At 36.5% G+C, this 12,931-nt stretch overlaps 2 protein-coding genes across 3 annotated transcripts; one reads left to right on the forward strand and one right to left on the reverse strand.

The window, feature by feature from the left end:
* The first annotated feature begins 495 nt into the window (after positions 1-495).
* Positions 496-6,615, forward strand: LOC111389245 (BES1/BZR1 homolog protein 4-like). Its single transcript, XM_023014137.1, has 3 exons — positions 496-961; positions 5,521-6,272; positions 6,356-6,615. The coding sequence occupies exons 1-3, from the start codon at positions 749-751 to the stop codon at positions 6,357-6,359; spliced, it is 969 nt and encodes a 322-aa protein (XP_022869905.1). The 5' UTR covers positions 496-748; the 3' UTR covers positions 6,360-6,615.
* An 89-nt stretch (positions 6,616-6,704) lies between these two features.
* On the reverse strand, positions 6,705-12,352 carry LOC111389246 (B-box zinc finger protein 22-like). Of its 2 annotated transcripts, XM_023014139.1 has the most exons (4): positions 12,311-12,352; positions 11,862-12,091; positions 8,846-9,274; positions 6,705-7,173 (listed from the first exon to the last, which is right to left on the reverse strand). In XM_023014139.1, exons 2-4 carry the CDS (start codon positions 12,042-12,044, stop codon positions 6,934-6,936), a joined length of 852 nt encoding a protein of 283 aa, XP_022869907.1. In that variant the 5' UTR covers positions 12,045-12,091; positions 12,311-12,352; the 3' UTR covers positions 6,705-6,933. The 2 variants fall into 2 exon arrangements, with proteins under 2 accessions (XP_022869907.1, XP_022869906.1); XM_023014138.1 differs by lacking the exon at positions 12,311-12,352 and having other exon boundaries at positions 11,862-12,193.
* Between the last annotated feature and the right edge of the window lie 579 nt (positions 12,353-12,931).

A 12,931-nucleotide genomic window follows, 5' to 3' on the forward strand; every position in this document is an offset into this window, starting at 1 on the left:
ATGATGATGAATAGTCGTACTTATCAATTTTATTTCTGCAAATGGCAGTGAGATGTTGGCCATGTTGGACTACCATAAATAAAAAATACTTTTATGATTAAAACGTGAATAACTTATTGGAAAATATTACGTGGTTAATGTTATTATTTTATCAACTTATATCATGATTGAAATGTCAAAATTGATGAAGATACACATAAATATTCGTCTTGTGGGGTTGACGATGATGTCAATTGAACTATTATTAATAAATTCAAATAAATGTTCTTAGCAGTTTTGGTAGTATTTGTATTCTAGAGAAAGAAAAAAAAAATGATGATTTAGGCTTTGTTTGGCTTATTTTTTTGAAAGACGTTCATCGTTCTTTCAATCAACTTTATTTTTTTGCATTCTATCTTTTTCACTTTTTAACTTAAAAAAGTGAAAGGGTATTTATGGCAATGAATCAAAGGCCCCACTGGCGAGTCATAGGCATAGTCCTCAGTCGTCGCTACACTAATCATATGAGTCTTCAAATTCATAGCCCCCAATTACCCTGCAATTCTGCCACCTCCACTTCGTTGTTCAACGGCAGTTTTCAACACAAATTCTGCCCTAAATAAACATTTAACCAAGCTTTTTCTTGGGAATTTGCTGATTTTTTTTTCTTTTGCTGTCTGATCTGTGGACACTGCTTAGTCTAGAAATGAGATCGCGAGCTGGTTGAGTGAGATAAAAGGGGGCTGTTAATTAAGGTGGTGTTGCGAGAATGACAGGGACGCGGCTGCCGACGTGGAAGGAGAGGGAGAACAACAAACGGAGGGAGAGGCGGAGGAGGGCTATAGCAGCCAAGATTTTTGCCGGCTTACGTATGTATGGCAACTACAAGCTCCCCAAACACTGCGACAACAATGAGGTCCTTAAGGCCCTCTGCAATGAGGCGGGATGGACCGTCGAGCCTGACGGCACCACCTATCGCAAGGTACCTTTCTTTATCTACTTCATTTTTATATCTCTTGTGAATTTTTTTTTTTTTTACCAGGTCATGATATTCATAGAGTTAGATTCTTGTGCTTTACGATTTTTTTCCTTCGCCATTGTACTTTAGATCCGTTCGGAACTATAAAAAGTATATGTAAACTGTGTTTTCTTCACTTTTCTCTCTGTTTCTTTTTATCTTTGTTGACGCGTGAATTACGAAGATTCGGTGCTTCATTGAAAGGATGGACCGTCGAGCCTGACGGCACCACCTATCGCAAGGTACCTTTCTATATCTACTTCATTTTTATATCCCTTGTGAATTTTGTTTTTTTACCAGGTCATGATATTCATAGAGTTGGATTCTTGTGCTTTACGATTTTTTTTTCCTTCGCCATTGTACTTTAGATCTGTTCGGACCTGTATAAAAAGTATATATAAACTGTGTTTTCTTCACTTTTCTCTCTGTTTCTTTTTATCTTTGTTGACGCGTGAATTACGAAGATTCGGTGCTTCATTGAAATGAGAGTACAATGATGTCCATGTGCTTTAACTAAAATCCCTTTATGGATTAATTTACAACCTCAAATATTTGAAAATCTCGAGGTCGAGAATTGTATTTGTACTTTTAGAACGCATGAACATGAATAATCCTATTCATTATGTGAAGCAATTCGAGTTCACCTCTCTCGGTTGAAGTGCCTGTGCTTGAGTTGTAAAATAATCTTGGTGGGGTTCTAAGAACTGTAAACGAACATGTGGGATAATGAGAATTATTTGTTTGGATAGCTCATTAAAGGTGTGTTGAACAAAATTGATGAAGAATGAAAATAAAATCAATAACAAGAAATCGTCAAAATGGGAGGTTTGAACATGATTATAAATCACTGTCATCAAATGATATTTGCCGTCACCGGCTTAAGTGCTTGAAGGCTTCAATAGCAAATAGTTTGTAGGAGTAAACAAACCTTAATCCAAGTATGAATCAAGCAATCAAAATTTGAAAAAATGAACTAAATAACAAAATTGTAAAAAATTGGTTTGAACTTTGATTTTGGATGTTGATTAATGAATTTGATGTTTGTGATATGTTTTTCAACATGAAAACCACTTACACACACACACACACTAAAAGGTGCACAAACCAAGCCAAAAGAGTGTGAAACACTTCAAACGACACTATAATTCAAATCGGCAACGGTCAGATTTTTGAACTGGGTGGATGCCCAGTAAAAAATCGGGTGCCTACCCAGTTCAACAAAATGGCCACTGTAATTGCAACATAAGGCCGGACGGCCGCCAAGGCCATTTTTTAGCCTTCATCGCTTTTTGTTCTCATTTTAGTTTCGCTTGTTTTTCTCATGGTTAATCATTTCCATCACTTTCAAAATCACTCCTTATTGTTATTTGAACAATATTCCAACAATCTCTCACTTGTTCAAATGTAAAATGAGCTAAAACTTAAGTTGAATGACACTTATGCATAGAGTACGGATATCTTTCGATATGAATCCAATCATAGTATAAATCTCACAAAGTAATCATTGAAATCATAGGTAGCACGAAAGCTTTGAACCTATTATTCCTTGTGATGATACCGGTGGAATCACACACAAAAGTATCAAATGATCAAAATTCCACACAATCCCGTTTAGGTCTTTTATGGTTTGGCACTTCTTCTATTCATAAACTTTTAAGAAAGAAACTCCCACTCTTTATTGAAGCGGCACCACCTTGAAATTTATATACGTAAAGTTCTTGCAATATCTTTGTCACTTTTAGAGATACTTGATCTACTGATCTGTACTTTATTAAGAGTTATAGAAACTTAACCCTCCTATAAGTGACAACGAGCACCTGTGACCTAGGATAGGGTTTTAAAAGAAGATAAGTGTTGAATCTATTCACTTATCGAATGACTTGTTCACACTAATTCCCTTGTGAGCGGTTTAGTGAACGCATCAGTCAAATTCTTATTTGACTTCACATAAGTAAATGAAGTTATTCCATCTTTGATTAATTTCCTCACATAGTCATATCTTAGACTCATAAGTCTAGACTTACTGTTATATACTTCATTATATGCTCTAACTAAAGTGGCTTTACTATCACACAAGATAGATATGGAAGAATTATTCCTTTCTTCCAATGTAATTTCATATATTAAATCCCTTAGCTATTCAGCTTCTTTTCCTATTTTAGTTAGGATTCCATAGTTGAATGAATAATACATGTTTGTTTCTTGGATTTCCAAGAAATCACACCTCCTCCAAGGTTAAATACCCAACCTAGGTTGATTTATTCTCACTAACACTAGATATCCAACTAGCATTGATAAATCCTTCTAATATTGCCGGAAACTTAAAATATTAGAGACCTTGGTTTTCTTCAAATAATCAAGAACCCTTTCGATAGCCTTCCAATGTTCTTTACTTGGATTGCTAGTAAACCGACTAAGTTTACTAATTACAAATGTTATGTCGGGTTCTGTACACCGCACAACATACATTAGACTCTCAATGTGGTCAATGGAGTTCACTTTGCCTTTTTGGATTGATTGTTTGGAATATCTACAATCTCGAGCACAATGTTCGAGTTTGCCACACACGATTTCTTCTTGTTCTTGTGATCTTTGTTGGGATTTGTGGATTTGGAATCTTTGTTATATTTGTTTGGTTGATCCACGACATGGACTTTGGAAGTGCTCTCATGAGAATGTTCATTCCCATCTCGTGCCCTTGACTCTTCCTCAATTCATAGATGTTTTTGAATTTCTTCTAAAGAGTAATCTTGGGAATTGTGAATATTTTTCTTCCTATAACATTTCCATGGAGATGCCAATTTTGCAATAATTGCACCAAATTGGAAAGTTTCGGGAAGATCTATCTTTACGACCTTCATTTTATTGACAATGATTTGCAATTCATGGACTTATCCTAACAAAGGCAAGTTATCCAAAAAACTTGAAATCAAATTACTTAAAAATAAGAAATTTTCTGGTGCCTTCCTCCTCGGCCTTGTATTTGGTTTCCAACGATTCCCATATCTCCTTTGCCAAGGTGTTATTTGTATAGAAATCATAGAGGCGATCGGAGAGAGCATTCAGAATGTGTCCTCTACATATCAATTCGTCTTCTTTTCTATTCTTCCTTTTTGCCCTTGTTTCGTCGGTGCCATTTAGGTTTGGTTCCGACAATGACGCCAAGTTTGGATCCAAGATATAAAAGATGTTTAAGGTTGTAAAAAGAAACTTAAACTTGTACTTCCATCTTGTAAAGTTCGACCCTTCGAATCTATCAAGTTCTACAATGTCTTGATTCATCTTTATTGTGGTCATGGCTGTTTCGTTTTTCATGTTAAAAGTATTGTTTGAGATTGTCGAACAAAATTGATGAAGAACAAAAATAAAACCAGCAACAGAAATCGCCGAAATGGAATGTTTGAACACAATTATGAATCGCTATCATCAAACGATATTTTCCTTCACCGGAGTAAGTGTTTGAAGGCTTCAATGACAAATAGTTTGCCGGAGTAAACAAACCTTAATTCAAGTATGAATCAAGCAATCAAAACTTGGAAAAAGGAATTAAAGAACAAAATTGTAAAAAACTGATTTGATCTTTGATTTTGGATGTTGATGAATGGATTTGATGTTTCTGATATATTGTTCAACATGATATATATAAAATTACAATCACCATGCACGAAAATGTGCAAAAATCAAGCCCAAAAAGTGTGAAACATTTCAAAACGACACCAGAATTCAAATTGCAAACGATCAAATTTATGTACTGGGTGGCCGCCCAGTGAAAGCCTGTGCCCGCCCAATTCAACAAAATGACCACTATAATTGCAAGGCCTTAAAACGCCAGGCCATTTTTCGGCTTCACCGTTTTTGTTCCTTTTTTTGTTTTTACTTATTTTTCTTGTGGTTAATCATTTCCATTACTTCCAAAATCACTCATTGTCATTTGACCAATATTCCGACAAGGCGTTTGTTTCTCTTCAATAAAGATGCTGTTCATTGATGTAATATGTTGGAGGTGGGAATACAAGTTTTTCTTTTTTAGAAATTTAAGGAATTTGAAGATGCTTGATACTATATTTCAGCTCAAAGGTATTCTTTTGTGCTGTCATCTTTGAAAGCTTTTACGATAGGTTTTGCTTGCCACATTGTACAGACGAATTTTTGTTATTTTTGTGAATTCCATATGTTACAACTATTAGGTGAAGGCTAGTATGTGCTTTGTAGGGTCTTGCACCAATGTTCATTCTTCTACTAATCTTCTTTCAATTCCCTCTTTATCTTCACTTAATGAATGGATCATATTGACCTTGGGAGGCTGCCGAAATCCTTTATAATCTTTAATATTTTTTTAGGTCAATTATTAGTAAATTCTGCCATTGTGACACTGGTTATAGATGAGCTGAGAGTTGAGAGAACCATCGGATGGATTTCAGAAGGTTACACCTGATAAGTGGACAACGGTGAAAGTTTATCCTAACATACTAAATATTCATATATTCTTAAATGTATCTAATTATTTTCCATTTTTTCATCAGGGATGCAAGCCAGTCGAGAATATGGATATTATAGGTGGTTCTGCATCAGTAACTCCCTGCTCGTCTTACCAACCAAGTCCGTGCACTTCATACAACCCGAGCCCAGGTTCTTCTTCGTTCCCGAGCCCAGGTTCTTCCTCGTATGCTGCTAGCATAAATGGAGATGGAAATTCCCTAATCCCATGGCTCAGAAACCTCTCTTCTGCATCATCTGCTTCATCCTCAAAGTTTCTACACCAGTATATGCATGGAGGTTCTATTAGTGCTCCTGTTACCCCTCCTGTGAGCTCCCCAACTTCTCGAACCCCACGAATGAGGACTGACTGGGATGATTCTTTTGCTCGCTCTGGATGGGTAGGGCCCCACAACTCACTCTTTCCCTCATCTACGCCACCAAGCCCTGGTCGACCGATTCTTCCCGATTCAAAATGGTTTGCAGTTCAAATCCCCCAAAGTGGACCGACTTCTCCTACATTTAGCCTTGTTTCTTCAAATCCTTTTGGCTTCAAAGTGAAAGATTTGACCAGAGGTGGATCTATCATGTGTACTCCAGGACAAAGTGAGACCTGCTCCCCTGCAGTTGCTGCTGGTTCCGATCATACTGCTGATGTTCCTATGGCCGAAGCGATTTCAAATGAATTTGCATTTGGAAGCAACTCAACCGGCCTTGTAAAGCCATGGGAAGGAGAGAGGATCCACGAGGAGTGTGGTTCAGATGGTCTCGAGCTTACTCTTGGAAGCTCAAAAACCAGGTGCATTGCCATATTAAATTCATTGTACAGAATGTAAAAGTACATACTTCTATTAGCCTGAAACTTTGTTTTTCATATTGCAGATGAAGAAATGCACCAGAAGAAAGGTTTGTGCATTGAATGAATATTCATGCCGAATTAAATGAGGATGTGAAGACACTTGGTTTTTCTGCTTTCTTGTATTCAAATTTTAGTTCGACTAGATTATCACTTTCATTCAGGGTTATTTAAGGTGTGGAATGGTCTCCCATCGAAAGCATTGTGTGTGTGAAAACTTGATGTGTTCTTGTGGCATGACCTTTGCTAGGCTTAGTCTTATCTTTATTATTTTGCATTTTTTTTTCCTGGTTGATTATTAAGACTCTTTCTTTGCCAAGTTTGAAAGGTCACAACAAAATAGGAGAGGTAATTAGAGCAACATCGAGGAGACAACTGCAGTCGGGATCATATCTTAACGTAGCACTAAGAGAATCAAAGTTGCGACAAAGATCACACACTTTTTAGACCAACTATATATCTACTTGCAGAAAATAACTTCTATAACAATTTAGCTCTAGAAAGGCCACACACTTTTTAGACTAAAAGCATCAGGGTTATTAATGTATGCAGCTATTTAAAGTAACAAAGATCAGATAACAAATTAAAATTGTCTTTTCCACTTTTAACGATGAAAGTTCTGCAAGGGCGAGGAGACTATGTCTGGCACAGAGACTGCAGAATCAGAACGCTTCTGTTTATTCTTTGGCCAATAAAGCCCCGATGCTGTAGGCAGAGAAGGAATCTGTCGTACTGCCTGAAACGTATCTGGTACCTGACTTAGACACATATCGCCCTCCAGATCTTCATCAGCAGTTCGTAGAAAGGGGGAGCAATCTGAATCTCCCAGCTTTCCACTATCAGCCTGATAGGATTAAATCAAAGTAAGACATAAAATTTGGGAGTGCATTGGCACTTCAAAACACACACAAGATACTTATAGCATCAGATATTGAAGCACTTCTATCCATAAAACAATATTCACATTCATCCTAGATTCAAAAAATGCTTCGAAACTTGTAAATGACACTGTTAACTTAAAATGCATGCCACTGAAACTGTCGACCAAGAGGAACTTCCAAAAAGTAGATAATCCTGACTACTGCAGTTTATCAGCCACATCCACATTCTTTCCAGTTGTTTTAGCTTTCAACAAAAATCATGAAGATGTACTACAATGTACCACATTCTCCCTTCTCTTCACTAGAATTCAACACTCATTATAAATCATAGGAAGAAACATGGAGCCAAATGAGTTGCTAATGCAGATGTGGAGCTTATTTGAGGAAAACACCATTTTTGTCTTAATAGTAATGACGACAAAAACAACAAAAGTTATCAGATCCCCACTCCACATTTCTCATACTGCAGTCTGCCAGTAGATCACAAGAATGGGCAGCGTGTGGCTGAGGTGGACCGCCGATACAGATCCCAACAAAAATTATAAAATACTTTGTCCTGCCAAAATTGTCTTCCAAGTCCCAACCAATTGGCTCGGGCTAACCTGGATTTCATTCTCATGATGTAATTGTGAAAGAAACCCACATCAAAGTGGCCTATAAGTTATTGGCATTTTAAGGTAATTTACGTTAACATAAATTTGATATTGAGTTGAAGGAACTTTTCAAGCCAAATACCGATAATCTGCTAGCAAATCAATATGACTTGCACGAATCACTACTTACTGGAATACATACAAGTCCCCATTCCAAGCCCTCTACCCTAGTCGTGGAAGGTAGTTGGGTTGGGGTGGGCAAAAAGGTACAAGCCACCAAAATACACAGTGGGATGAGAGGAAAGCTAATGAGTTTGTCGCACAGAAGATCATTTATCACAATTTTCGATGAATGCGATAAATTATATTATGCCCCCATTTGGCCCCCATTATTTGAATTTATAATGGGGGGAATAGTACTTTTTTTAAGATTATGTGGTTAAAAAGTTTTCGATTTGAGTGTAATATTATTTTATTGAAAATTGTGTGGTTGAAAGTTTTAAAGGGGGCCAAACGGGGGGAATGTATTTAACTGGTTCTCTCCATCGTGAAGATTCAACACTCCAGCAAGCCTGTACTTTGACAAAACAAACAGTCATCAATGAACCGTCCTAATTATCCAAGCTTCACTAGCTCATAGTATTGACCATCCAAAATTCCAGAAATAGTGAATTCTTGATTAATTCAGACAAGAACTTCATTGTGGAATATATAATGTGCTTCTCCAAGAGGAAATTTTGTGGTTCCTCAGTCTATGTTATCAGTTTCTTTTGGGTGAAAGAAACAATAACTTTTCTCAATTCGACTACTCTTACCTGATCATGGAAAAATAAATTTACCCAGTATTCAAAAACAACCTTGCTATCCCTGGTTCATTTCTATGAACTCGTTTTGACATATTGGGTTAAGCATGTATGCTCCAACTTAGGCACATGAAACCATGGCAAAAAATTACCAAGTGAAAAATCCTTGGAAGATTTGAAATAAAACCAGCATATAATTAATAGAATTACATTAATCAATGCACTACTCAAAATCATACCTTGGATGAGCCACCAATTATAAAATTATAACTCTGATTGAGATCACTAAGACCAAGAAAATCATCTATCTGCCACATGGACATACTTCCAGGTGTAGTGCCTCCCTCAAAACTCAGCCTCGATGATGCAAAATTCCCACCTTCCCTGACTTGGGCTGGTAAACATTTATTATGTTGACCATTTGATGACAATTGGGTACTTCGCTTAGCAAGAGAGTTAGGTTCCGGTTCTGTGACTTTCTCATTAGTGTGTGATTTCCCTGGGGATGATGATGAACCAGGTTCCGTAGGATTAAGACCTACTTTTACTCCAGTGAGTAAATACCTCTGATGAGCTGATACCAATGAATTCACCGAGTGTATGGAAAAATCACATTTCCGACAAAGTAAAGCTCGATCCTCAATGCAAAAGAAATATCCAACTGTTTCCTGCAAAGCATAGTAATTCCTCAGTCACCTTCAAGAAAATGAACTTTGCAACTGCACATTATAATTTAAAAATTTGTGAATAGATCAGGTAACTGGTATCAAAATCTACTCATCCATCTACATGAAAATGAAGTCATACACACTTCATGCACAAATTTTTGTAGAAGAGAGCAAAGACAGTTGATATCCAATAAAGAGAAATAAACCAAGAGACACCTTGTTACCAAATAAATTGTCCAAGCATGAAGAATGCTGATGGACAAAACTAAAAAAACTTTTTGCACATTTGGGGATGTCATAGATGGAAACAAAACAGGAAAACCATCCTGGTGAGTGTGATTGAATACCCAGCTAACACCTGAGAAATCAACCTTCCAAGTCGAGCAGAAATTAGAAGGTTAAGATATGATTATATGCCTCAACGTCAATCCTTGGCCACTAAAGAGGAGAAGTCAAATCCACTGAATCTTAACATAAATCCCATGTGACCAAAATTTCTTCCACCCCCACCCCCCAAACATGGCAATAGAAATAATAATGTTGTGTATGGTACTCTCGTAATAATCCTACCCAAACACAATAGAAATAATAATGACGTGTATGGTACTCTCGTAATAACCCTACCTACCTGGAAACAAACAATTGTGTCCCTGTTCTCATCAATTCAACTATATTTTGTCTTCATCAAAATTATACCAAAAACACTGTATTAGCCAAGTCCTACAAATCATTGCAAAGGTTTCATCTTTACCTTCCCCTTTGATGTCACTCAGACCACTACTAAATGTGATTCAACTGCAGCTTGCTCAAATTGAAGGATATGTATTAGATGCTGATGAAGCTGCCAAGCTGGTGAATCACGTTAGTCAGCAGCACATTCAGCAGAAGGATTTTCTAGAAGAATCTTGTAGTTAATTTTCTGTTTTTTTCTGCAGCAGCATTTCTGGAATTCTGTTTTTCCCACATGCTGATGGAAGTGTATAATATTCATTTATCTCTTCATATAGGAGTATATAGTGCCTATATATACCGGTTAAGTGTACAAAGAACAAGCAGTGCAATTCAATAAAGTTTCTCTTTCAGTCATTCTGCCAAATTCCTAGCTGAAGTCTTTTATTCTATTCAACATTTCTTGAAAATATGAAGGTTGTTTTTATGTGGATTTCTAGTTAAATATATAACACTGGAAGTCAATATCCAATTTGTACTGACGAAGATGCGTATTAATCATGATCCTACCAGGGGAGATAATAAGTCTAACCCCTATCAACAATCCCAAACCCCTCCCAGGGAAATAACGGCTATACAAGGACCCATGCAATTTTAAACGAACACAACCAGCTGAATTTAGCAGCATTTCTTGGAACTTCAAAAGGCTTAAGAGTATTCATATCCTTCAAAAACAACGACATAGTCTCAGATAAGTAGAGGTACTTTCTTGAGTGACTCCAACTAAAAGCTTGAGAGTTAAAAATCAATCATGTGCTGAATCATTTGTACAAGAAACCAGGATACAAAGCTAATTAGAACTTGAGCATTATAAGTCGATAGAACTTGTGTAGTTATATTTAAAGTGAATTTGCTTTGTGTGACATGTAGGAAGTTATGAGTATTTTCTATAATGGAATCGATCGCACAGCCAAATCAAGATTAATGGATGAATAATAGCTTGGTCGTCTATTTTTCAATAAGATGTATTTGATAAAGTTGAAAATGATGTCATTATATGTCAAAGTCTGAAAACCCGCAGAACAATCGTGGGCTTCTTTTTTCTTTTGTGGGTGGGGAGAAGAGAGAGAACAAATTTGAGCTATTTACAAAACAAGAAAAAGAAAATTTCTAGGTAGAGCAAGCCTGGCTCAAGCAAAATCATCATTAGGAAGTACATTCAGAATTACTGCCAAATTTACAAACAAGGAACATAGTTTTAAGTTTCCGAAATGTGCTGAATTCTTGTGTCGGAGAATTATACATAAGCAGGTATTGTTCTTCATAATGAACACCAGTTTCTTTATGTTCCACTCAAAATCATGATCAATTGAAACTTGCAAATAGTTTCGAAACTGCAACTTTAAAAGATGAAGCACAAAACATTTCCTCTTCTTCTCCAAATGATACTTCCCAAGGAATCCTCTGTTCCAAATTTTTAAGAACTCAAGCCAACTCATGGAATTTCTCTCCTCACGAGGGGAAGAGACTTCAGAACTTCCATTTCTCATTCGCTAATCCCACCTAAATCCTCTGTTCCCTCCTACTGACGTAATCCAGAATAGAAATGGGATACCAGACAAAAAAAAGAAGTATAAGTGAAAAATCAAAATATCCCCACAATTCCACTAGTACAAGTCATCAGAAAGGCATTAAAATAATCAATGCATACCCATCGTAAAAGCAGAACTACAGTTAAATAGATTAGTAATAACTAATATAACCACGAAATACGGGTCCACAATAACACGGTATTAATTAATTAAATAAGCGAGCACGCTCCCGATATATTTATCATTATACAGTGATTATCTGAATCGTTTTACTATTCTTTCCAAAACAACTAAACAGATGACAACACTAAAAGAAAATTTTATACCTGACAGATATCACACTTGGGCATCTGCGAAGACGAGCTAGAGAGAGGAACCCGCTGGTGCATGGTGGCCAGCTTATTTGCAGCGTGAATCTTCTGATCACACGCCCAGCACAACGCCGCCTCGTCGGCACAGCACAGAACATTCGCCTCCGCCACCTCACACACGCTGCACTGAATCTTCATACTCCAAACCCCCAATTCCACTTAACTAACCAGTATCTGGCGGAGATCTATAGGTAAAACAAAAAACACATGAATTGAAACGAAGGCGAGGAGAGGATCTAAAATTTTGTCCTGAATACTGATACCGACTTCATTTTTTTATTTCAATAGCATGTTTGGTAGAGTTTAAAATACAATTAAAATCAATTTTTTCATCGTTTATTACATTCGTCATTTTTTAATTCTTCTCTAATCAAAAAATCAAAATTAATTAACAAAATTCATACCAACCAATCACTGAATTGTTTCTCAAGAGACCAGTAAAGAGAAAGGTAAAATGTCTGTTGGCTATACGGAGCATTTAATTACTAGAATATGTTGGCCTTTTGGAAAAAAAACAAAAAAAAAGTTCAACCCCAGGCTTAAGGTCTTCCATTGTCCCTATTCTGAAATATCGTGAGGGAGGTAAATCGCAGGTTATGCCTTCAAGGGTATAGAGTGGAAGGCTGCTTGTACACTTGCACCTACCTAAGAGCCAAATCCATATTTCAGTATTCGAACTCTTGACGCAACAGTTTCAAGCAAAACTAAATTTCTCCACCATCCCCTTTTACCACTTAGAGATGTGCCCTGAGGGCGATATGTTGGCCTTTCTGTAATGTATATGATGGTGTTCACATAGTATTTTTCTTAATTAATAATTACCCATAAAATTATCAAAAAAAATTTGACACTAGTTGCTGTTGTTATTAAGCCCATGTCACTACTGTGAAAAATAAAAATAAAAATAAAGGTCAATAGTGTGGGGGAAAAAAGGAAGTTCTAAATAATAATTTTTTGAAAAATGTGTAATTAAAATGTAGGGAAAATTTCTAAGTCCATATATAAAATATTTTATTGTATGAATG

Source organism: Olea europaea, unplaced genomic scaffold (assembly GCF_002742605.1).
Source record: "Olea europaea var. sylvestris unplaced genomic scaffold, O_europaea_v1 scaffold572, whole genome shotgun sequence".
Classification (NCBI taxonomy): domain Eukaryota; kingdom Viridiplantae; phylum Streptophyta; class Magnoliopsida; order Lamiales; family Oleaceae; genus Olea; species Olea europaea.